This window comes from Oryza sativa, chromosome 1 (assembly GCF_034140825.1).
Source record: "Oryza sativa Japonica Group chromosome 1, ASM3414082v1".
Classification (NCBI taxonomy): domain Eukaryota; kingdom Viridiplantae; phylum Streptophyta; class Magnoliopsida; order Poales; family Poaceae; genus Oryza; species Oryza sativa.
This window is the reverse complement of record NC_089035.1, coordinates 30,900,752-30,925,646: the sequence shown is the minus strand read 5'-3', so window position 1 is coordinate 30,925,646 and position 24,895 is coordinate 30,900,752. Positions and strand designations below refer to the sequence as shown.

Below are 24,895 nucleotides of genomic sequence, written 5' to 3'. Positions count from 1 at the left end.
GGGGCGGGGGCTATTTTTTTAATATTACTCATAGATCTGTTCATTTTACTTTTATTAGATATAATTTAATTATTATCAAGTTATATACGATGACAAAAATATATATCATTAATTTTTTTAGTTTTAAAATTGCTTAAATGACACGCAAAAGTCAGAAAATGTAGCCCCAATTAATATGACATTTATCTCTTTACAGTTGAATTAAAGAGGACATGAGTTTTAAAATATAAAATATCTAAAGACATAAGCAGATCAAATATTAGCATTATAATTTAGATGCTGCATTTGCTTAATTATTTGGCATACAATTTTTTCTTTTCTAAAAGATTAAAAATAGGAGAAAAAATAGGTGAAAAAAGGGGTGAAAGAATTAGGGGGGGGGGGGGGGTTGAGCAGACGTACGTAAGTACGTACATGCAATTGCCAAGGCCGAGGTGGGCCTAGGGATAAGTATGTTTTTTCTAATAAATCTAATGGTTACAAATAATGGTCTACAAAATTTAATAAAAATCAACGGTTATACGTTGTGTCCTTTTAAGAATTTCTCTAATTTATAGGATGCCACGTGGCGGCTTAGGAATATTTATAGGATGCCACGTGGAGGCTTAAAAGCGTTTGTAGGAAGTTTAGTGTTGATTAATTTTTTTTATTATAAATCCTTATGTGGAAGACTTTTAAGGAAAAAGTCTAAATTACACCCTTAAATAATAAGAACGGTACGAATTGTCCCGGTTATATATAATCTGATCTCTCACCATCATTCGCAAACATATAAACTAATATATTTTTTGTTTTGTTTTTTCTTTTATTATACATCTGATTTACCTATGTATGTTCATGGGTAATATACGATGGAATAATCTATATTGTCAAAATTATTTGTCCTAATTATTAACATTATATAGATGAGAATGACATAATTAAAAAGATATAATGTGGTTCTATGCAGCATTTTCGATGATATGTGTATATGTTTTTTTCTAGCAAATACTAAGCACATACTTTTTCCCTTTTTTGGAGACAAATATTTTTTCTCTTAGGGTAGGTGTGTGTATGTGTATTTATATGATGGGTGAGCACACGTTTATATATGCGCTCGTGATTGCTTTTTTTAAGGAAACGTGATTGCCTTATAAATCATTAGTAAAAAAATACTTCCAAAAAATTTAGCGAGATGGCGTGAAGCGGTGCTGCGGCCGCGTGAATTCTTTGACAAACTCGCCAAGGGTGGTTGCTACTCATATGCACAATTTGAGGAAAATCTCAGAGCCACAAAGAAAGAAAGAAAAAACTACTCGATGGAGCTGATCTTGTACACATTCTTCTTTTTTTTCCTTTATGACATCTCTTGCGTAGATATAGATATAAAATAATGGTTGAAAATAATATATCCACGGGTTATGTATAAATAAGTAGCTAGATTTTATTTTTTATATATAGGATGACCCTTATATATATACAGTACGTACTCCTGGGTGTATAGAACCATTTTTCTATATATTTTTTCTTAGATAAGCACAGGATATGCAATATTTGATACTTAATTAATCTTACGCTGATGGCATGCTTTGTTTCGCGTGTCCTAAATAAGCTTATCCAATGAGATAGACCGAATGAAGCTTAAGAGATAAAAGGGCATCCACATGGTGTAAAAAATATATATGGTTGTTAATTTTCCAAAAAAAATATGAATACAGAAACATAGAATATATGAAAATACATTCTTGATAAATTTAATAATGTTATTTGGATATATCAGTATTACACAATAGGGAGTGAGTAAATTTTTAAAATGCTACTCAAAATTTAAATTGTTTTTTAATTATAAGTCCAATTTAATTGTGATATACAATCATATAGTCTATAATGTTAATTATTAATATTTTTTATGGATGTTTCAATGAGATGCGTTATTTAGAATAAAACTTAAAATAACATATATTTTTACAACTTAAAATATATGGTTAACATGAACTTTTTATTTTTTCATCTAATCTAAGTATATAAGAAAGAAAAAGAAAAGGACATAGAGGGGATATGTACGTACATCGGACATACGGACGTACAGATCCGGGACACGGCCGAGTAACGTGGGATTTTTTTTAGATAGATTGATTTGTTTTTTTCTTAAAATAAAAATCTAGTGGTTAAAAATAATGGGTCCACCAGATTAAATGAAAACCGATGGTTGGATGTTTAAGCTCCTCGTGCTGATCTAGGAGCGTTTGTAGGAGCGCCACGTGGCGGCTTGAGAGCTTTTGTAGAAAGTTTAATGGACTTTTAGTATATAATAGAAGATAGATAGATAGATACTTCTCTTAGCGTATTGGTGGCGTAGTGATGGTCTGACTGCACCAGAAAGGTGGACGTTGTTTATAGTAGCATCCATGTCTGGACGCTGTTTGAATGATCGTCCATCCTATTTTGGTTAATCCTCCTAGAGAATTACTAATTATTTAATTTAAATATTACTTAGTATTATAAATAAAAAATTCGGCACAGGACGCGTTGAGTGCAGCGTACGTGGAAGCCTTCCCAGCCTGTAGCCTGATGCTTCTTCCGTCCGGGCGCCGCGTACGCATATCCGCGTGTGGTGCGTGCGGACTCGGTGGCCGCACGCAAACGACGAAACAGAGATCGCGATCGTGCGTTGCTAGCAAGGAACCACGAATAAATTTGCAATATTTAGCGGTGATATAGATGCTTAAGAGAAAGGTAAAGCTGGAATTAAGAATGCTAACCCCTAGATTCCTCTTGCTTCCCAGCGGAAGGCATGCAAGAGATTACGCGAGTAGGAGTACATGCGTGGCAGAGGACGCGTGGACGCTCCGCGATGATGACCCTGAGGCACCCGAGGTTAGTCTTCGATTTAACCTGGGTTCAAGTCTGTAATCACAAATGAAATCTTTAATCCCGTCAGAACTTACCCACACGAGTAATAAGCACATTGCCCGTGCCCGCTGTGTTATGTACTAGCTGTACAGTGCAGGTGGCAAGCATGCACCTTCCTTACCTCGCATGCACGTACGACCAATTTCCGTTTCATCATCATGTCGGGCAGTAAAAGAAGGAGGCGGCCGCTCTGGCAAAGAGACGAGCCACGTTTATTTTGGTTGTATTGACCGACACGAGCCTTTTGTTGACTCCGTAATTGAATTCGTCATCTGATCCGATCCGAACGACCGGACCCGATAGAACCCGGATCCCTTTCCGTGGGCGCATCTCTTCCTTCCTCGCGCGGCTCGGCGGGCGGCTAGTCGTACGTCGCAAGCTACTCGACACGTAGGTGGCGCCAGCCGCACCACGCCTATATATACGCCCCGCGGGCGCTCGTCGTCGCACAGAGAGAAAAGCTAAACCAAACTACCAAGGCCCAAACGTCCAAACCCCAAACGCATCGACGCTTCACAGGTAGCTTGGTTTGTGCGTGCGTGCGCGCGCATGGCGACGATGGGAGAGGAGCTGTACGAGTCCGACGTGCTGTGGCCGGATCACCAGTCGCCACACGACGTCGTCCCGCCGACGGCGACGGCGACGGCGACCGCGCCGACGCCGGCTCGGCGGGGCCAGCAGCAGATCACGCGCCACTGCTCCACGGCGAGCTCTCGGCCGGTGGACATTCCCAGGGCCGCGCAGCGGTGGAGCGGCGGCGACCAGGGCGACGACTGCGGCGGGGGGACGATGGTGCCGCCCCACGTGATGGTGTCGCGGAGGCGGTCGACGGAGGAGGGGGATCAGGCGTTCTCGCTGCGGACGGGGACCGGGCGGGCGCGCCGCGACCTCAGCCACCTGCGCAACTCCGTGCTGCGGATGACCGGGTTCATTGAAGGATGACCCGGCACGGCTGACCCGTCGTTTGTGCACACATGCATGCAGAGGAGTGGACGACGACTGGTCGCCAAACACCCGTCCGTCGTCCTCTCGGCTTGCACTGGGTGCTCCCATTTTTGTTCGTTCCCCTTAATTAGTTGCGGTGTCATGGTGTGGACGTGTGGTCCATGAGCAAATATTGCTCTTGTAGGAAAGGAAGCTTCGCCATGTGTGCCTGAGTTAGGATTCTGATTATGGACTAATTCAAGTGTGTCTTGTGTACAGTTCCTGAAAATGCATTTTGAAATATCGACCTTTTTGTTTGAAAGATCGTTTTTGAAATATCCACCGTTGTTTGTTTATCCACGCACGATTGCACTGAGAAGTTTCCGTTGCGGCTGTGCACTGCCAATTTATCATGGTGTTTTTGCTGCTACGGAAACCTGAAAATGAATGCATGTGTTGTTTGACCAAAACGTGCAAATTTAGCAGGCGGGCAAAGCCGCCACCAAGCACGAGCTCGCCAGTTCCACCGCAAAATGGGAAGCCAAGTACAAACCGTCTCCTGCAGGTATCAGTTGATGCGGAATGGATAAAAATTCATCGGACACAGTAGCAAGGAAGTAACGTATGTTCAGACAGCCATAAGAAACAGGTGATACATTTGTATATTCATTTCCCCCAAAAGCAAAAGAGACCTCATTATTCATCTGCGCTGAACAGTTGCCTCCTTTCGATGTCCCATTGTATTGACTAGGAGTAATACAAACTGCATGACGCATCTCCATGCCTCGTGATATTCAGCAATTATCACATGAAAAAGTGCCGGTAAGAAATTTCCAGCCCTGAGAAATCCTACAAAAAGACCGATTTGTGGAAACCACAAATTCAGAGTGTCCTCAATGCCTTGATCCAATCAACCTCTAGCCTAAAATCACCTGGTCCAGTCTTTGCACCAGGTACACCGCCCTCAGCATTTACGGATAGAGACATTCCCACAACACGAGCAGGGTTCATTTCCATCTTTGCTTCGATCACATTTCCTCTCCATGTGGGTAGATACGAATCAAGAGGGATCTGAAAGAAAGGACAAGTGCTGTCGTATCATCAAAAACCATATCTTTCAACTTCGAATTGAAATTACCTTCATGATTTGCCATCTGTCCTGGGGTAAGTACACAAAGGCTTGCCACGAATTATCTTCCTGTTGTCCAGGTGAATTCACCCAGTTCTCTGTGTATATCTGTTTAATTAAGATTCAGATTATATAGCAACGTATTAACTTGATATCGCACATTCAATACTGTCTCAGGATGAGGATACATACAGTAGATATGTAGCATCTTCCATCCCCTCTGAGTTTCATCGCTATAGTATCATATGCATCAAGATCAATGAAACCATTAAACTGAAACGGAGAAAGAAATAAGGGTTTATCAGCATAATAGCATCTACAGATATTGAGCAATGACCAAGTCAATATCACTTTACCTTCTTTGATCTCATTCCACAGAAACCACTACGCCTTATCTTCCATGTTGATCCCTCAGACATATCCAAAGAGAGATTGCCAGAAAAGAGACCTTCCAGAATGCATATGTTGGAAAAATAGTTGCAAAACTGTCAAAGCTTATAAAAATTAAATTAAGTGAATCAGGCATGAAATCTAACAAAACCATGAAAAAAAGGCCGCTTTCTTTCCAATTACAAAAGCCAAGACAGCAAGCTGGTATTATCTGGTAAGTTGGCAAGGACATATGAGATTCATGAGAATAACAACACTAGAAGACACTCCATAGTTCAACAGGTTAATTTGTACTCATAAGCTATATATAACAGCAGATAAATAAACTATTTTCCAGTTTTCCCTCTTTGTACTGAAAATGCACTCTAAGGAAACCCTGAAAAAGGGGACGTCAAAACATCAGAGTACCAGTTGATGAAGTATCCCCACCAGCACCACCATCAGTTATCTCCAATGATGCAGATGATAAACCTGGATAACAATTCCTTTCAATCAAATCATTCCATAGATGTGAATAAAGAGCTTGCCTATCAGTTACAAAATGTGCCAACAAATATTAGTGAAGTTTAATGAACATGCCAGAAAGGTCACCCACCCAAAAGACACAAAGAAATAAACATTTGTTTATTCCAGGTACTATTGTGAGGCTAAGGCACCAGCATATCACAACACACTGAAGCATTAACGATCTACCCATCATATTGAAGGAGGTTTACATCCCAGACTATCTAATCCACTGGTTTAGCAACTACCAATTGATACTACACTGATGTATCCGTTGTAGAACATCCAGGGAATGAAAGCACAAGGAGCAGGCAGATTCCCATTTGGATCACTATAGCAGATAGTAAGCCACATATATTTGTATTAGATATAGCCCTTTGTGGAACATTCTTGGTAATACAAAGTAAAAGACCAAATGTAGGTGAAAAACGAAGGGAAAACTCATTAAATCAATGAGTTATTGGCATGCAATATTTACACTGAAATAGTGAAATGTATCGTCTGAGAGAAGTATACAGTGAAGCCTCTTGACAAGAATGGAGCTAAAAGTGATCGACTAATCCAGTAACTATGTCAGAATATCCAGGAACTATGTTAGAAAGCTGCAAGAGCTACAAGAATTCAAGAGAAAACTTTTTTTTCTGATGTTCTCTGAAAGAGAACTTTCCTAGCTTTATTCATTTTTGTTCTATGCATAGAATTAGAATCACAATGAAACTTTGAATCGTAACATATACATATAAAAATTGAGCCCTTGGGAATTTGCATATTTTTCCCATGTATTCTGAGAATAAAAACAAAGGAACATTTCCAGTGCCAGGCAAAGTCTTAGAACATGAATATTCCATGAGTACCTCACAATCACAACATATACAATATAAGTTAGTCTATTCTACCGTTCAGTTATTCAGGACAATCACGAAAACTAATATTCGTGCAAAGAAAAACTTGAAAGTGAGGCATTACCTCCATACTCGGAATCTGAATACAAGTGCCACCTTTTCAGCTCATCTTTTGAATTAAAATTGAAGATGTACTTTTCACTTGGTGGGATTAGGTCTTCTGAATTCCACACAATGGCTGCAAATTTCGTATGTAGGATGAAAGAATTATGACATAGACAAACATAATGAGTTATTACTCTAAATGAAGATTAAAAGCATCTTAGAATGTCATAGCTAACAACTGAAGCCAACTTGCGATCCAGCAGCATCCATTTTAAATAAATCAAAATGCTAGAAGAAACCTCCAACTGTCTGAATAAACATCAACATAACTAGTACTGAGCTGTTACACACTTGAATTCCCATCCCGTGTCTAAAATCCTTATGCCATAGTTATTCATCATTTGAGGATCTCATATGGCCTTTCCAGTAAACATTTCAAATGGCCTTAAAAATGAGCAAACGCAGGTAAAGGAGTTTCGTTTGAGGAAATAAACCCAGCATACGACTAGCGCGGCAAAATTAGGTTTGCGGCAGGCAGCTACCTCGCCTGGTGGCGTTAACGGAGGCTTGCCACAGCGCCCGCAGCCTCGACATGGCGAAAGCACCCCGTTCAGCAGTGGCGGATCTGGGGGAACAAACAAACTGCTATTAGTATTGAGGTTTAAGGCAAATTAAGAGAAGAGCTTCCAGGTCTAGAAGAGAAACAAAGGGTGTTCAAATTGGAGGAAAAAGCGCGTGGGTAGGGAGAGATGAGCAAGAGGATGCGCGTAACTGATGGATGCTCACCGGGATGCGGCGGAAGCAGCAGGACGAACGACGGCGACCACGACGGCGCCTCTGCTAGCTCACGGGATGGATGGGGATCGGCGCAGGCGGCGGGCGAACTCACGAGGAGGAGGAGAGCGCCGACGCCGAGGGCTTGTTCATTTCGGGCGGGCCGAAATCCCCGTGGGCCCTTTACTTGACGCGAGTTCAATTTTCATCCCTTAACTGCAATACAGATAAACCGGTGTGGATGAGCAATCTCGGCGGTTTGGATGGCGGTTCTGACTGACGTGGCATCTACATAGCTGGTTTGACTTGGTCATTATCCTACGTGGTGGCTGTGATGTGGCATTGTAAGCAAAATATAAAGTAGGAGTATAAATTATTTTTAAAATATGGGCCCACATGCCAGCCAGACAAAAGGAAAAATAAAAATAGGACCCACATGTTAGTGGGTCCCACTCTCCTCTCTATCTCCACGTGCGAGAGCACACGGAGAAACGGAGAGGGAGAAGGGCAATGGTCGGTGAGTCAAAACTAGACGAGCGTGTGGAGAGGAAGGAGGCGGCGAGGCCAGGAGAGTCATCGGAGTCATCCCCGTTGTTGCCACAGTCGTCCGAGCCGCTCCCGCCGAAGTACAACGAGCCCAACCTCCCCTGCTGCTGCGACGACCACCTTTGGCCCGACGACGATCCCCGTGCCCTTCCGGGCTTCCCTGATGCCTGCTCGCCAAGATCGATGTCTGAAGGCGACGGTCGCGGGGTAGTCCGGTCTCCTCGTCTCCCGCCCTCCATGCCCCACTCGCTGGCCTCATTTCTTTTCCGCCCGCTCGCCAGCCTCCCTGCCTCCTCCCTTCCCACTCCCCTCGATGGCGAGAAGGGTTGGCCACTGCCCCCCGCCACCTTTTTCCCTCTCCACGTGCAAAGAAGAAGAGCTATCGAGTTCTCTGTCGGATCCGGCAATGATAGTCGCACCAAGGCTGTTGTCGGCCATGGAGCGCGCAAGCTCAGTGGCCGAGAGGAGCAGCACGCGGTGCGGCGGTGGGAGAGAGGAGAGGAGTAGCTATTAAAAAAAACTTCAAGTTTTGGCTTAGCCTCAGTATAAGAAATAGGCAAAATTTGCTACAGGACACTTAAAGATTGTGGTCTTTGCTGTGAGACACCCGAAGAACGTGAATCTTTCCGTTGACACTATAAAAATGTGATAATTAGCTGCTGGACACTCCTCTCATTATTTTATTATTTTTGGCTGAAGCGGAGAGAGAAAGAATGATGAAAGTACCAAAATGCCCCCTGCGCCGATTTGCTTGTAAACGCTGGTCGACATGATTTAACGTCACAACTTTCAGGCACCAAATCGGTTCAATGATGGATCAACAATCGGCTGGCTTGTATACACACAGAAGTACAGAATTGGACAGAATTTATAGCGTTCATAGCTTTCATATAATTGGTGTTAATAAACTGTCACGTATATGTACTTAGGCGTTGTGTAATTAGTAGCCTTTTCTCGCGCGCTTCAGCAGCACGGCCGGGACGAACGGCGCGGCGAAGGCGTAGGAGTCAACGGCGACGACGGCGCACGGTACTGGCGCGTCGGGCGCCGCCGCCGCCCCGGCCACGAGCGGGCCAGACAGCGCCACGACGCAGAGCTCCGCGAGCCGCCACACAGCGCCACAGCGCGGCGGAGCCACCGGAGCCTGAGCAGACGTAGGCACAGCCCGCGGCCTCCACCGCCGCCGCCCATCCTCACGTTGCTGCATCTGCCTCCGCGGCCTCGCCTGTGACTGGGTTACGCGTTGACGATGAGCCCATGTACAATGATTGATCCATCTCGCTTCTTGATTCTTCCCCTGCTGCTCGAATCAACCGCTCGATTCCACCGCTTCCACCGCTGCTCCCCTCCATCGTACTTCTCTGCTCGAATCTGCTAGCGGCCCAGCTCGCCGGCCACCTCAATCTGCCACCGTAGTCACCGGAGCTCGCCGCCGTTGCCGCAGATCGCCGCCGCACCTAACCCTAGGGTTTGGAGGATAGGGGATCATCAGACTGAATGGGGAATGGGTCTGTTCAAACCAACTACAGCGGGCTAAACACTATTGACCCAAGGGCAAAGTTGCCTTTTACAAATATTTCCCTCTCCGTTTCAACTAGAAATAATAAAATAATAAAAGGAGTGTCCAGCAGCTAATTACCACATTTTTACAGTGTCCATGAAAAGATTCACGTTCTTCGGGTGTCTCATAGCAAAGACCATAATCTTTGAATGTCTTATAGCAAATTTTATCTAAAAAATATCCTGCGATGAGCTAATACGTTGAATCAGATGATACAACTTCTTTTTCAGTATTACCACCATCACTTCAATTATTTGGCAACATGCCAACATTTGGTTTGCCATGTGATACTAGAATGCAGAAAGTATATTCTCTAATATTTTGCTATCTCGGCCGTTGGAGCTAACATCAGGAACTTATTTGTATTTTACCTGTTAAAACAATTTATCTTAACAGGTAAAATACAAGAATCATGTGGCATTATTCAGCAACTCAAACAGTCATTTTTTTTCCTGCTACATCAACCTTACTTGTGCTACTGATTCTAAGAAGTACTCCCTCCATTTCAGATTATAAGTCATTTTAACTTTAATCAAAGTCAAACTGCTCTAAGTTTAATTGAGCTTGTAAAAAAAGGTAGTAACATTTTTAATCCAAGACAACTATATTGTTAAAATATATTTAATTAGCATGGTGGCCCGCGCAGATTGCGTGGCTAGCATCATGACGGAGCGTGGGGCTCCTCACCGGGAGACCGCGCAGGCCCCCCTTTGCCGGTTCGGCCGGGGGCCCTGGGTGAGATTCTAAGCTCCTAGTCTGTGTGTGGAAGGTTCGCGAGAATGGAAAAAGCACAAGACACGGGCGATGTATACAGGTTCGGGCCGCTGAGAAGCGTAAAACCCTACTCCTGTGTTTTGGTGGATCTGTGTATGAAGAAGCTACAAAGTGCGAGCCAGCCCCCGATCGTTCTGGGATCGTTTCTCCTCTCCTCCCTTTCTCTAAGTGGGCAAGGTCCTCCTTTTATATCTCAAGGGGATACCACATGCACCATCTCTCCCTCTCTTTCTTTTGTGTGGGGACTCATCCTCTCTTCCCTCCAACTTGACTTCTCTTCATTAATGGACGGAGATTTGTATGGCTGCCGTCCGAATGACCTTCTGATGGGACGGCACATACCTACCTCCACTTCCGCCGGAAGCAGGCGCGACGTGGGAACATGGCTGTCTGCTGACGACATGACCATTGTCAGACCAGTCACAAATCGGTCATTCTTGTCCACCACGTGTCAGTTTAACAATCTGCATGTTCGCTCTTCTTCATACAATATCTTGCCTGTAATGGTTAGGATGAAGCCTGGCATATATCTGACCGGAACCAACGTGCCATCTCCAGGAGCTAACACGCCGGCTCCGGCTAGGGACGAGTGCTTGGAGGCTCTCGTCCTGACGGGATGGGGCGAGGCGTGCGTCAGACCGCCTGTCGCCACCTAGCCCACGATCTGACCGGTCTGTGACTGATCACAGACCGGACGAACGAGCGCGCTGCACTGCGTTACATGCGGCGTGACGCGCTCGTCCAAACCGCAATAAATGCGGTTAGGTGAGCGCCGCTGCGCTCACCTAACCCATATACGCGGCGCAAAATCCACAAGGGGTCGGGGCGCCTCGGCCCTCGGGGCCGAGACGGGAGCGGTCCGACCCCTCGGGGAGACAAAGAGAAGGGCGGCCGTATCACCCTCGGGCCCGACCCCCCGAGGGGGTTAGGCCACGTGGGTGATCGTGTCTGCCTCAAGTCTCTAAGTCATGATACTCCCGGTCCCATGTCACCGACACATCATATTATATTTTCTGTCTTATAATAATATATATGTTTTCTCAATGTATTATTCAAATATATTAAAATGACAACATAATTTTGCGTGTCTCATGAGAGCGAACTTCCAATATTCCTTTTTTAAATTTCTAATTTTAGTACTCCAAATTCTACTTTAATTTTATTAGTTTTATTCTGAATTTTAAATTCTTGTATGGATTCTATACTCTTCTTCCAATATTCCTTATTTTAATTCCTAATTTTTATTATTTCTAAATTATATTTCTATATATGGATTCTAAACTTATCTTTCAATATTTTTAAATTCCGAATTTTAATTATTTTTAAATTCTATTTCTATCTGAACTCTATAGTCTTCATCCAATATTTTTTAAATTTTGAATTTTTTAATTTCTAAATTATATTTCTAGATGGACTCTAACCTCTACATTTATTTTTTCTTATTTTTTAATTCCGAATTTCTATTAGTTCTATTGTATACCGATATGGACTCTAGTCTTACCTTCCTATTTCTTATTCTTAATTCCGAATTTCAGCTATTATTAAATTGTATTCCTATATGGACTCTGTTTGTTTCTTTTTCTGCGATTAATGTGAGAATTTCTAGGCCATTAGAGTGAACGTGGAGGCTTCTTTTTCTATTCCTTTAATAATATAATAGATTATTGATTTGACGAAACTAATTTGGTGTTGTAAATATTACTATATTTGTCTATAAACTTTGTGTAAGTCAAACTTTGCGTAGTTTGACTTTGATCAAAGTCACAACGACTTATAATCTCAAGCGGATGGAGTAGCAATCGATCAAGGTTCCAAAGCTACCATTTTTTCTGTCAGTTCTTAACATTTGGCTGTAAATTTCAAGCCTTTTTTCCCCATAATTATATATGTCTGACCGTATCGGAAAATATTAAGAATGATCTATTCTACTACTCAAGTGGAGTCTTTCTGAGAGAGCGTGATTAATTGATTGTGTTTTGTTCTCAGAAAAGTAGTTTTATATTACAGTGTAATCACTAATCATATACTAGCACATTCATATTGTACATCTGCTAAGTTACCAAACAAATGCACCAGCACTACACTGTGCTTGATATTCAATTTTAGTATTGTTCTAATATGTTTAGCATAGTTATTCTACCATGTCTAGCATCATTTTTCATTTAGTTTTTCATTCAGTGACATAGTTATTCTATAAATGCGTGTGGTTGCATCTAGTTTTTCATTTAGTTCTATAACCAAGAAATAGATAACAGCCCTTATATACATCGTCACTATACAATTCTACACTGTGTCACTGAACATGTTGCACGTAGAGCCAGAGCGAGGAGAGACTGAAGGCAGCACCTACTTCCCTCTCCTCATGAAGACATGAACCCAGCTCTGCGCCACATGGAGATCTCGAACCAAATCGTCTATACTTATATACTCTTTCCCAGCTCAATTGCTGCTGTGTCGTTTACTGTGTTACTCGACTACGCCGCATCCTTGTAGAAAGCTGTCTGATCTGTTGAGGTGGCCGAGCCATAGTTCCCGGAGCTCCGGGAACGCGACCTCCAGCCAGGGCTTCCTCGGCCCGCTGAAATGCAGCACGGCTGAGCGCTGCAGCTGCTCGCCGTCCGGCGTGTGCCAGCCGAGGCCCCGCAGATGCCACCGCGGCTCCACCGCCTGCACCCGGCCGTCGAACGCTATCAGCGCCGGCGGCAGCGAGCCCATCTTCCACAGCCTGAATCCCGACTCCCGGTTCTGCATTGCACGCGACAGTCACAGGGGAAAAAAATGTTTTGTCATTAGTACTGTAACCAAGAAAACGGCATCCATGTTCAAGAGAATCAGAGAGCTAATTGCCTTCTCTAGCCAGAGCTGGTACGTGTCGGTGACATTTGTTCTTCGCCATGCGTCGAGGTTGACGACGTTGACACCCCACGACCACGCGCATCTCGCACTTTCGAGTACGTTTGACACTTCGGGGTCAGTGAAATTCAGGTGATCACCGAGCGTCTTCTCGATGCAGACGACCCCGTCTTCGCCGGGGTTGTGCCCGCCGACGGCGCCTATGATGTTCTCGCCGAGGTGCTGCTCCCACAGCCCGGTCAGGTCCTTTCGCACCACGACGTCGTCGTCAAGAAGTATCACCCTCCCGAGCTCCGGGAAGAACTGCTCAAGCAAAACGCATCAGATATATCTCCAGACGTCAAATTAATGTCAGGCAAATGTAGGCATGTAGGCGTGATCTTTGTCCAATTGTTGCCTTGATTTATACCTCTGGGAGGTGGATCTTGAGGTAGTTGAGAAGAGAGAACGTGCTTGGCTTGGAGGCTTCGAGCCTCCTGTATTCCCTGACAACTGACGCGTCACACTGGTGATACTCCATTGAGCTCCTCTGAACCTCTTCGATCGTCCTCATGACAGAGGCGATGGCACCGCCGTCGCGCCAGTCGAACTGGTGGAGGCCCTTGACCTCGACCACCGCCGGGGAAACCGGGTGCAGCGCGAACCACGAGTGCATCGGCACGTAGCTCTTCTTGTCGGTGACGACGTGGAACACCAGCCTCGCTGGCTCGGCCGAGCTCCTGACGGCGGAAGCCACGGCGACGGCGGCGGCGAGCACGTTGTCTGTCACGATGGTGACGTGGAGGTACGAGGCGTCGGCCAGGCGAGGCGCGTGCTCCGGCAGCGGCACCGGCGAGCGGGCCGCGGAGTTCACCGCGAACTCCTCGGCAAGCCGCAGTGTGAGGCAGTGCATGCTCTTTGGGATGCCCAGCGAGGCCAGGTGCCGGTTGAACAGGGCTCTGATCCTGGACGACTTAACCTTCCGATCCATTTTCAGCAGCTGCTTCAAGATTATCCCCAATAAAAAATCGACGAATATAGTTGTTGCAACTTGCAATATAGGAGTACTATTAATGGATCAAAGCTCGATAATTCATTTTTGGATTGTAGTGTCAAGTGTCAACACGGTCTAATCCTAACCCTAGCTACAAAAGAATCTAATCCTACTCCTACAAATGAGACCCTGTTTAGTTCACACCAAACTTCCCCCCAACCCCCAACTTTCCATTATATCACATCACATCCAAAACTTTCCTACACATATAAACTCTTAACTTTTTTTCCAAACTAACAATTTTCCCCAAACTTCTTTCTAATTTCAGGAAGTAAACACAGCCAAAGAACGCTTCAAGTTGCAGTCATTTCAACTGGACACGCCTAAAAAAGTGACGTTTGCATGTTTAACCGGAGATTTAGTGGAGAGCATGCATGACCATACGTTCCGCTTCTCTAATTTCAAGGCAGGATGCAAGACACATGGACCATATGATGTGTGGTCTTTAGGCGTGGAAAGCACTCGTTTCAGCAAAGGTGCCAGTAACATGCAAGCATGATACAAGACTAATAAAAAGTTCAGTAAAGATTAGCAAAGTTCGTAATAGAGAAAGCGCGTCGGAATATGGGCTGATAAGTTTTATACCATGGCCATAATCTTGAGCACCACGGCTTCCATGTCCAGCCGATCGTAGGACGCCAGCATGGTGTCCATCTCCGCCATGAGGCCGTCCAGCGAATCCGGTGCCGCCTCCACCACCACGGGATCCAACAGGCTGGCCTCCCTGCGACCTCTCCTCCACTCCTTCATGAATTCCTGACCATTCCACGCATCGATCGAAAATCAGCATTCTTATATTCATAAACTCAATCAAGATGGATATAGTATGTTCTCAAAAAAAGAAAAAGAAAAACATGGATATAGTATATAACTAGTCACACCCAGTGAAGAAAAACACAAACTGTCACAGTACATGGTCTTGCTTAAAATGGTCATTAGTACTAGAGTACTGATTAGCTCATCGTTGATTGGATCCCGTACATTAGGCGTCCAGTCCATGTACAATGTGACACGAGAGCACTAAAAACCACAGGGGTTATGCCTACCGTACGCGTTCATGAATAGCTAGTGGCTCAGGCTCACGGTCACGGGCCAAAAGGGCCGCTGTATAGTCGGAACTGAAAAGGCCACGTAGCTCCAAACGCAAGGGCGCCATCTTTACGAGCATGTCCTAGCTGGAGCGCAGGCCACCAGCGCGAGAGAATCCTCACGAGCACGTCACAAGTGCCGGGCACCGTAGCGGCTGGCAACACAATATCCCAAGCCGCCACCAACTATGGTAGGGCCCTCGAGGAATGATGCCAATGGCAAGGGTCGCGCAAATCGCCAACCAGTGCATAGATAACTCCTCGTCGGATTAGGCCGTTTTTCTGGTACAAGTTGACTGAGAAAGGTACTGGAGTACTACTAATTTCACGATTTTTTTGTGTAATTCAACTTGGGGTACTTCTCCAAGAGCAAAACAACACTAGTGGGTGGTACTTGGCTTACTGGTCTGCATTTGAATTCAGCCGGTGAGCCGTAGCTGGGGGCGGAATGGATTGACCAATGACCGAGAGGCGAGAGCTGACAACGGCCGACTGTGACAGTGGTTAACAAAAAATTGAGAATCCAGAGCATGCAGCACTCTGGATCGGATCGACTGGCCCCACCTGTCAGCGTGGGCGGCCGCGGGGCACGTGGTAGGAACGCCGCGACGTGTTGCCGACGCGGCCCTGACATTCCATTCCCCTTCCCGTGAATGGCGCTTACTGCTAGCGAGCCGAACCATGCGGAAAAAAAAATCGCCCCAACCGCGTGAGGAGCTCCGTGCCCAACGGCGTGTTTCGTCCCGTACTACAGCTTTGCCCCGCCGCGCGCAAAAGTAGTAAAACAAATGTCAAAACCCCGGCGCATAAAAGTCACCCCTGTTTCCTAACGCACTCTGACTGTGTTAGTCGCACGATCGAAGGTGCAGTCAGTGCACGCGCCGGCCTAACACTAGCACACCACCAGTGACCAGTAAAGACTCACCTCCATCGCGTCGCCGCTGCCGCCGTACAGCCAGTCCCCGAGACCGGCCCTCCAGTCCAAGCATCCTGGAGCATTGGCCAATCGCGTCAGAGATGATCATATCGCAAACGAAAATGGGCAATTCACCAAGCAGCCGCCGGTGGCCTCGGTGCGTGCGAAGTGAAAACTTACCGGTGGTGGAAGGGCAGAGGGATGCGCCGGCCTCGATGGTGAGGAGCGCGGCGCGGAAGAGGAGCACGCCGGCGAGGAGCCCCGTCACGACAGCCGACCGGCACCCGCGCCTTGTTGCCGCTTGCTGGTGCTGGTGCGGCGGCGGCGACGGCGGCGACGCCATCGCCTTCGTTGCCTCGCCAGCCAGCGGCGCCGCCGACGTGATGTAGACCTTCATTATCGCTAGCTACAAGCGAGGCTGCCGACCCGCCGCTGCTGCTCTCATGGACGAACTGAGCTAGCAAAGCTCTAGCTCGGTTTAAGCAAAAGAGAATGGGAAAGCGTACGTGCAAGTATGGGAGCTTCTAGCTAGCCTTGCTAGCTAAGTACGCGGCGTCCGCGCGTGGGCGTGTGGGAAAACGAAGGAAACTAAGGAAAGCCCGAGAAGTAAAAAAGAGAGAGAGATGGCACGGTGCGGGCATCACCGCATCAGTGTGCGATGCGAGGTCTGGGAGGGTGTGGCAAAGGTGGTAGCCTGGTAGGGGGCGCGGCGAATCTGGCAGCGGCGGAGGGGGAGGGCGGGTCGATGAGTGAGCGAATGAATGGGACGATGGGATTTGCCGGGTTCGACCACGGAAAGCGACCTGAATCGCTCGCGAGGGGGAGGGAGACCACCGACACGGGCGTGACTGCGACGCGCGCACCGATCCCCTCCCTCGCGCCGCGGCCCGATCGGTCGAAACGCTTATCCGCGTCTGCAGACTGCCGTGGAGTGGAGTGGAGTGCAGTGCAGCGCTGCGGCGTCGCACTCGCATGCAAAACACCGTTAATTAATTGGTCATGAGCCCCCGCATAATTATGTGGCCCTTTGTCTCGTTAGTTAAGCGTACGCACGATATCTCCCATGTGACGGCTGGGCTAGCTCGCGCTCGAGTGAGTTGGATTTGGATGCTGGCTGACCCAGGCATGGCGTGCATCTTGTTTGAATGCTACTAAGCGTGGGGGTGGTGGCAGGCGGCCAGTCGGAGTTATGCCAGAGGCCAGCAGTTAGTACCACCTGTGAGAGTTAAGCTGGAGAATGAGCCCGTCGGTTTTGGCTCTTATCATTGGCTCCTGGGACGAGCACTTCTGCTGGTATCAACCGACTTGGCAGCGATCGCCCACCGCTGAGCTTTCGCACTTGCACGGCGTAACCGCGCGTAAACTCCTACCCATACCTGTACTGTACTAGGGTCGTCTGCTTAATCGGATTAGTGAATAATAGTACTGAAGATTCAACGCGAAATGGCGCCGCACATCGCTGCTCTTTGCACCTCGCAGCAGCAACTCAATTTTTGTCCCCTCCCTACCGTATTGCTAGTGTCAGTAAACTATTAAATTGTCTAATGCCACTACATGATGTAACTTACTTCACCTGTCCTAAAATGTTTGCTACGTTACCTCCGTTCTAAAATACTACTCCCTCCGTTTCAAAATGTTTGACACCGTTGACTTTTTAGTACGTGTTTGACCATTCGTCTTATTCATAAAATTTAAGTAATTATTTATTCTTTTCATATAACTTGATTCATTATTAAATATACTTTTATGTACACATATAGTTTTACATATTTCACAATTTTTTTTAATAAGACGAACGATCAAACATGTGTTAAAAAGTCAACGGTGTCAAACATTTTGAAACGGAGGGAGTACAAATTTATTTTCAGTAAACTATTCTAGTGTTGTTTTCCCTTAAAAAAATTTCACCTATCTCACACATAACAATAAAAACAAAAAAAAAACTATAATCCACCTACTTTATCAAATACTAATGCAAATATTTTTTGCTTTATCTACTCTTAATACTACTGTTTTTTTACTTTCACGAACATTGATACAATAGTTATTTTAAAAACATATTTTGGAACAAATAAAATAAGCTAAAAAATAAACTTATTATGATACAGTAGGTGATATTTAGTTTTTTTTTTTTTGAAAGAAGCTAAAAATAAACTTATTTTAAGATAGAGATAGTAGCTAAGAGTGTGGTTCGTGTGTATGTAACTATAGGCTCCGTTGCTGGTCCTGTAGGATTTAATGGAGACTGAACTTGGATTTTTACCGTACCAGGGACCAATGTGGGCAAAATGCTGCCAAGCGTACCCGTGCATCTAGCCTAGCCTGTTACCAAACTGCCCCCACCGATATCAATGGATAACGGTGACGATCTGTGGAGTGTGGACATCACTAGCCGGGGCCAGCGTCAACAGTGAATAACAGCTGATGGGAAGATCAGTAGAGCAGGTACAATAAGCTGACTAGTCAGGCTTCAAAATATGACACATCATTTAATTTCTATATGGAGGAGAGAGAACTTAGGAGAGAGAAATAAGCCAACGCTTATTTTACTGTCCGGTTACAGCGTAGCTTTTCACACATTTTGTGGGGCCAACCTAACACCACCCAATCACATGATGGACTGATCTAGTAAAAACTGAGCTTTTAGTATTAGCTGCACTATCTGACATGGGCCGTTTTACCGTCCGTTGTTAGCTGCATTATTGACTTTGCTCTAGTAGTCATGTCGTTTCAGCTTGCTAGTACTTCAAGCAGGACTCGGTACTTTTCTCCACTTTTAACAGTGCACCTAATGTCCTAACACCTAAACATCCTCGCTTGTGTAGTTGTGTTAGTAGGAGTACCTAGGAGTACCATATACTCCTTGACAGCATCCGCAAACTTATGCCGTGATGAAGGAAAGGATGGAGCAGATGTAAAGGATATCTGTGGCTTTTTTGTAGCGGAAGTGCGGAGCTCTGTAGTCTGTACTCCCGTAATTTAAGATGATGAGTACACGTAGCTCACAAACAGAGTCTGTTCCTGTAATAAATTGATACTAGTACAGTAGTACTGTATTGAATTCATGAATCGCTCCTTTTTCGACACCTCAAACGATGACTTTGGCGTGCACATTACTTGGTGATCTGTTACCTCACCGCACTTGTACGAGAGTGAGGCCAGAGCTCCACAAACCTGCAGCAGATGTTGTCGTGGCGCGCCCATGAAATGGGCCGGCGGTGACAACGCATGCATGCGCGCAATACAGGTGGAGTACATCAAAAGATAACAACCACGGTTTGACATTCTGATGGGGGTCAATTTGCCAAAAGGAAATCCAAGTAAAAAATCATCCACTGATCTGATTCGGCACCGGAGCTTTTCGATGGTTGCGCTTGCGCGCATTGATGATTGCGTGAGCAACAAACTACAAGGGGACGACTGGTTTGTAATGACGCTAGTAGTACATTCTTCAGTTCTTTCGAACAGGGAAAACCCAATACAGGATGCAGCTCGTCGGTTGACACTTGTCTTTTCTTTTGAACCTCAGCTGGTTCTGTCTGCAGGTCAGTTGCATCTGTAACACTTGATTTTTGAATTATCGCCTGCTTGTAGCCGTAGAAAAAAATAATTTTTTAAATTTAAGTTTAGAGTTATATTCTCTTTGTCTTAAATAATTTATTTTTCACATATCCTACACATTAAAAAAACTAGAATATCACCACTTTATCAATCCCGATGAAATTACCCTCTCCGTCCTAAAATATAATAATCTAGTCACATACGCCCTCTGTCCCAAATATAACATATCGATTCATAGTACTGTGTCACATTCCTCCAAACCCTTATCATATTATGGGACGGATGGAGTATTAGACATGCCATATGCCCTGTTTAGTTCACACCAAACTTCCCCCAATCTCTAAACTTTCCATCAGATCACATCACATCCAAAACTTTCCTATTCACATAAACTCCTAACTTTTTTTCCAAACTACCAAACTTCTCCCCAAACTTTGAAACTAAACACAGCCATAGTTCAATGAATCAACTCCATATTTAGATTTGTAGTACTAGTAAAAGTCTAATCTATGCCTACATTAGTATTACTCTCTCCATTTCAGAATATAATAATCTAGGATTATTTAAAAGTCAACTTGTTTTAGGATAAATAGGAGGACCAAAAATAAAATTATTCTGGAACCTTGAGAGTATTAGTGTATTTTTCATTACTAGCTATATTTAGTTATTAAGCCACAAACAATTCAAATACATATAAAAAATTACCTATAATTTTTTTGGTTGTTTCATTATCTTAGCTCATTAGCCGTACCTCAATCTCTAGCCTTCCTCCAAAGTCTGAACTCGGAAGTGTCGATCTATGGACTATAGGAGGTACAGTACGTCTATGGTCCCGCTCTCTGAACTGTCCTGAGCTGCGAAAGGAGAAGCTTTTGTCAAAGCTAATGGGAACGAATTGCCAACAGATCGATGAGAAACAAGGATGCCTCAGATTTTCAGTGCGTCGTACATCCAGTCCAGCAAGTGGGCTCTTTCATTCGAGGTCGTGAATCAACCGAATGTCAAACCAGGGGGACACAAATGCGTGCGATCCATATCTGAGCTGAGCTTGAGCTTCTGACGAATAAATGCAGACGATTTATACGGTTGTTGCGCGAGGGCTCTCGCACCGGCCGGCCGTATAGCCGTATTGAATTGCCACCGCAACCCAACTACGACGCCTGTAAGCTGAATGGGGACTACGTATAGTCTTCAATCGAACCATTGGCTGTTGCAACTTGTAAACTTTCACTACTGACGGATGCATTTTGATATGGTAAACACTAAACTACGTGCTAGTTTTCCCCTTAAGTCGCACGCATGCACGAATGGCCTAATTGTTTGGCAGGAGGCCCGGAGGAAAAACAATGTTTGGCAGGAAGGAGATTTACATCTCTGGCCGTTGGGCTTCAATAAAGATCAAAGATGGATATGACCTGTATGAGAACTCTAGTAGTGCGCCTGGCCGGTTCAACAGTTTGGTACCGTCAAGGCGTCAACCAAAGTGGCTGTCAAGAAATCTAGCTGAAGTGAATGGATGGAGTACATTCTTACTGGCTGCACGCGCGGCACTTTGCTGCATCGTGTAATATTGGGCTAGAAAGCTAACCAGCCCAAGAGTGGAATTGGGTTTGGGCTACACAGGCCCGCGTAAACTCATGCATAATAAGTCCACTTTTATTCCCTCGAAATGTAGGTGTAATCTAATTCGTATCATTTATAAAAATATATTGATCCCACTATTAAATTGGACAAGTTTACTCAATCAAATCTATAGAAAAAAAACAACATCCACAAAAAACTAGTTCCATTAAATATGTTTCTATAGTATGTTTATTTTGTGTTTGAAATGTTACTATGTTTTCTATAGATTTGATCGAATATAAAGAAATTTGACTATAAAAAAAGGCAAAACATCTTGTAATATTAAACGGAGGAAGTATGATATAAAATTATCTATATTTTTTTACTTGAAATCTTTTTTAGAAAATTGGAATAGTCGACATGCTAGCTATGTTTGCCGTTAATTATATCACACTACCTACTACTACACAGTAAAATACCCATGCTCTGCTATAGGTAAAAGAAAATATATAACGATTTGTCATAGATAGAAAAATATTTCTTATTAGTATTGTTTGTTTGTTTACTTGTTTAAATACATGGTATTTATTTGATTCAAACAAATATTAGAGTATTGCATAATATTTTTTTTCAAGAGATAGATTCATAAATTTTTTTAAGAGGTTGGAACTCTTGCTAAGTTTTCTCTAAAATCTCTATTTGGTACAATCCTAATGATTTTTCAAGAAAGCTTTAAAGTTTTTTTTATAGGAATTCAATCCTTTAAAAATCTTTTATTCCAAAAGAGCCCTTATCAAGAGGATTATGTGACATTTGCATTGATCCGACATCCATTGTTCACTAACCTGTCCACCGGACGACGGGGAACGGGGGAAGGCTGATAGAGCTTATTAGCTCCTCCGCCGCCGCCGCCACCGTACCTCGGACTGTCGGACACTAGGGTTTATCACAGCATTTTTAGCATCTCAGGCGCGAATCGATGGAGACCAGAGCATTGCTGGGACCCTCCGGCGTCCGACAGCACGACGGCGCGCGGCCAATCCATGGTCCGCTACGGCGGGAGCAGCGGCGATGGGAGGGGAGGAGTCCGAGGAGCTGACGTCGGCGTACGCCAGCGAGACGCCAGCCACTCCATGGTCAGCTACTCCGGGAGCAGCGGCGACGGGAGCAGAGGAGGGAATGTGATTCTACGCGGTCACCTTGAACCCGCGCTTCGTAAGTGAATCCGTGAAGGTGTTGGAGACAGACTTGGAATCGGAGAGGCGTGCGCGTAATTCTTCGTTAGTGTTCGGAATCGGAGAGTTCTCCATCTCACATATTCCCCAACGAAGCCGCCGTAGCGCGCATTTGTAAGATCTGCAAGAAGCTCTCGCCGCCTTACCTAGGAGAGCAAGACAGGGAATCTCTAGGCAATCTCACAAGGATTAGATGGAGCTTCCCAAGCCCGTCGATTTTGAGAAAGGGGGAGAAACAAAACCAACCGAATTCGTCGATCTTGAGAAAGGCCAGGATATTGATGGATGCGAGACGAAGCAGGGGGAAACTGACACCAAGAATCAAATATTGGCGAACGTGCTCAGTGTAAGTCAAGCTTCAGATCCCCCTTCCTAATTTCTAGCTGTAATCCTGCCTCCCTGACTGATGTTTTTGGATCGAAGGCTACGGCCCGCTTTTTATTTCAATCCCTGTCTGATGTGTCTCACCCAGCACGAATTTTTTGGTGTCCCTATCTGGTAAAACTGTTCGATTCAATACAAACTGACTGCGGGCAGTTTGGCACCGAGCAATCTTTCCAACAGTCGGTTAAAATTTGGACCTTTCTTATTTTCCAAACTAATAATCACATAAAATTCAAGCTGAACTTTGCATTGCCAAATCCATGCGGCAAGATCTGCTAAGTTTTGGCCATTTCAAATAGAGAAACAAGCCAAATTTGGTCTCGTTTGGACATCAAACCAAATAGCTATTTTGTTTTAGCAGTGTGCCAGTGTCGTGCTTCTATAGTATATAATATTTGTATTCGTATCTGACAGAAGTCAATCAGTATTACCATAACGGAACCACTGATTCTGTCTAGGTTTGTTTCAGAAACCTATTTTGTATAAATCAACCCAATTTTGAGTCTTAGTTACCGATGTCTTATTGCTCACCATGCTGAAAATTTTCACCACCAATGCAGCAAATTCCTAGGTATACATAGAACTTTACTTTCATGTCACTCAACTACTCAGCCTTATTTCTACAAAACAAATCAAATGTATTGGTTTTTTTTGTTTATCCACTACAAACAGCTATTGAATCCAGCCATTACACCATAATATCATTTTTTTCACCCGCTGAAACTTATTTCCACTTACTAACCTTTTTCTGGTTGATATTTGTTTTTGCAGAAAATTAGCATGGTGATAATATTGGCAGTGTATATTGTTCTTGTAATCATTTGTTTCAAGGGTATGTCGTCGGTCTGGGCAGCTGTTGGAACAACCATCTTTATCACGCCTTCCTACATACTGATGCTAAAGACAATACCATATTTAAGAGACGTCTCCATGGAAAGGTTTGCATCGCACCCTGCAGCTGGTAGAGATGGCAGCAATCTACAATCTGGAAATGTGTAAATCCATCAAACAAGGGGCACTGTACAGTAGAAAGGGCACCTTCTCTATTAAGGTGCCCGACTAGTCCTACAAGTCCTATATTATGGCTTTTTAGTAGTGCGCCATAATAGAAGTTTGAGTTCTATAAAGAACTAGGAAGGTAGCCCGCGCGAATGCGCGGGCATGTGTCATATGCTAAGTTTGAGACACTTATAAGAGCAAAATATTAACCGGTGAACATCTACCACGATTTTTCCATAAATTGTTTTTGTCGACATTAATTTCTTTTATAATTTTCTAACCTATTAGTTTTATATTATATCATATTTAAGTAATATCTATAAGCAATTATTTATAATCTTCTACATCACTTGAAAAGAAGGTAGACTTATTTTCTTTAGAAAACATGTCAACGAAAAGTAAGTGTAAAGTAAAACTAAGCTATTTTTCATTTTTAATTGCATATATATTATCATAGTTTATTCAACGATTAATTGGGTGGGACATGATGCTCCATTAAATATATGGATTTATATAGGCTAATATGATTAATGTAATTTGAGAGCCGATCCATGTATGAACATTTCATGTAGAGTGGGTCAGAAGTTCCATGCAAGCTAATGTGAAATCGAAATATAATTGCACAATAATATTTTTGAAATGTGATGTACCATATATACACATCTGGTTTTTCTTATATAAGATAGATCTAACTGTTAGAAATAATGATTCCACTGGTTTAAAAGGCATATAAGTATTCTAGAAATGTAGCTTACAAATTATGGTCGATTTAATATCCAACATTATTGTGAAGTGAACGTAGCTCAACCGGTTAGGTTCGTA

The 24,895-nt window shown here is 44.3% G+C and overlaps 3 protein-coding genes across 4 annotated transcripts; 1 reads left to right on the top strand and 2 right to left on the bottom strand.

The window, feature by feature from the left end:
* The first annotated feature begins 3,342 nt into the window (after positions 1-3,342).
* Positions 3,343-4,138, top strand: LOC4323915 (protein S40-1). The gene has a single exon (XM_015767463.3). The coding sequence runs from the start codon at positions 3,442-3,444 to the stop codon at positions 3,832-3,834; it is 393 nt and encodes a 130-aa protein (XP_015622949.1). The 5' UTR covers positions 3,343-3,441; the 3' UTR covers positions 3,835-4,138.
* Positions 4,139-4,455: 317 nt separating this feature from the next.
* On the bottom strand, positions 4,456-7,720 carry LOC4324734 (probable complex I intermediate-associated protein 30). 2 transcript variants are annotated; one of them, XM_015767449.3, is made up of 8 exons: positions 7,559-7,720; positions 7,329-7,411; positions 6,806-6,919; positions 5,744-5,806; positions 5,302-5,393; positions 5,138-5,218; positions 4,955-5,053; positions 4,456-4,887 (listed from the first exon to the last, which is right to left on the bottom strand). In XM_015767449.3, the coding sequence occupies exons 2-8, from the start codon at positions 7,378-7,380 to the stop codon at positions 4,699-4,701; spliced, it is 690 nt and encodes a 229-aa protein (XP_015622935.1). In that variant the 5' UTR covers positions 7,381-7,411; positions 7,559-7,720; the 3' UTR covers positions 4,456-4,698. The 2 variants fall into 2 exon arrangements, with proteins under 2 accessions (XP_015622935.1, XP_015622930.1); XM_015767444.3 differs by having other exon boundaries at positions 7,573-7,720.
* Positions 7,721-12,630: 4,910 nt separating this feature from the next.
* On the bottom strand, positions 12,631-16,847 carry LOC4324733 (probable galacturonosyltransferase 15). The gene is made up of 6 exons (XM_015777165.3): positions 16,512-16,847; positions 16,341-16,405; positions 14,913-15,083; positions 13,704-14,273; positions 13,289-13,597; positions 12,631-13,186 (listed from the first exon to the last, which is right to left on the bottom strand). The coding sequence occupies exons 1-6, from the start codon at positions 16,726-16,728 to the stop codon at positions 12,908-12,910; spliced, it is 1,611 nt and encodes a 536-aa protein (XP_015632651.1). The 5' UTR covers positions 16,729-16,847; the 3' UTR covers positions 12,631-12,907.
* Positions 16,848-24,895: the final 8,048 nt, after the last annotated feature.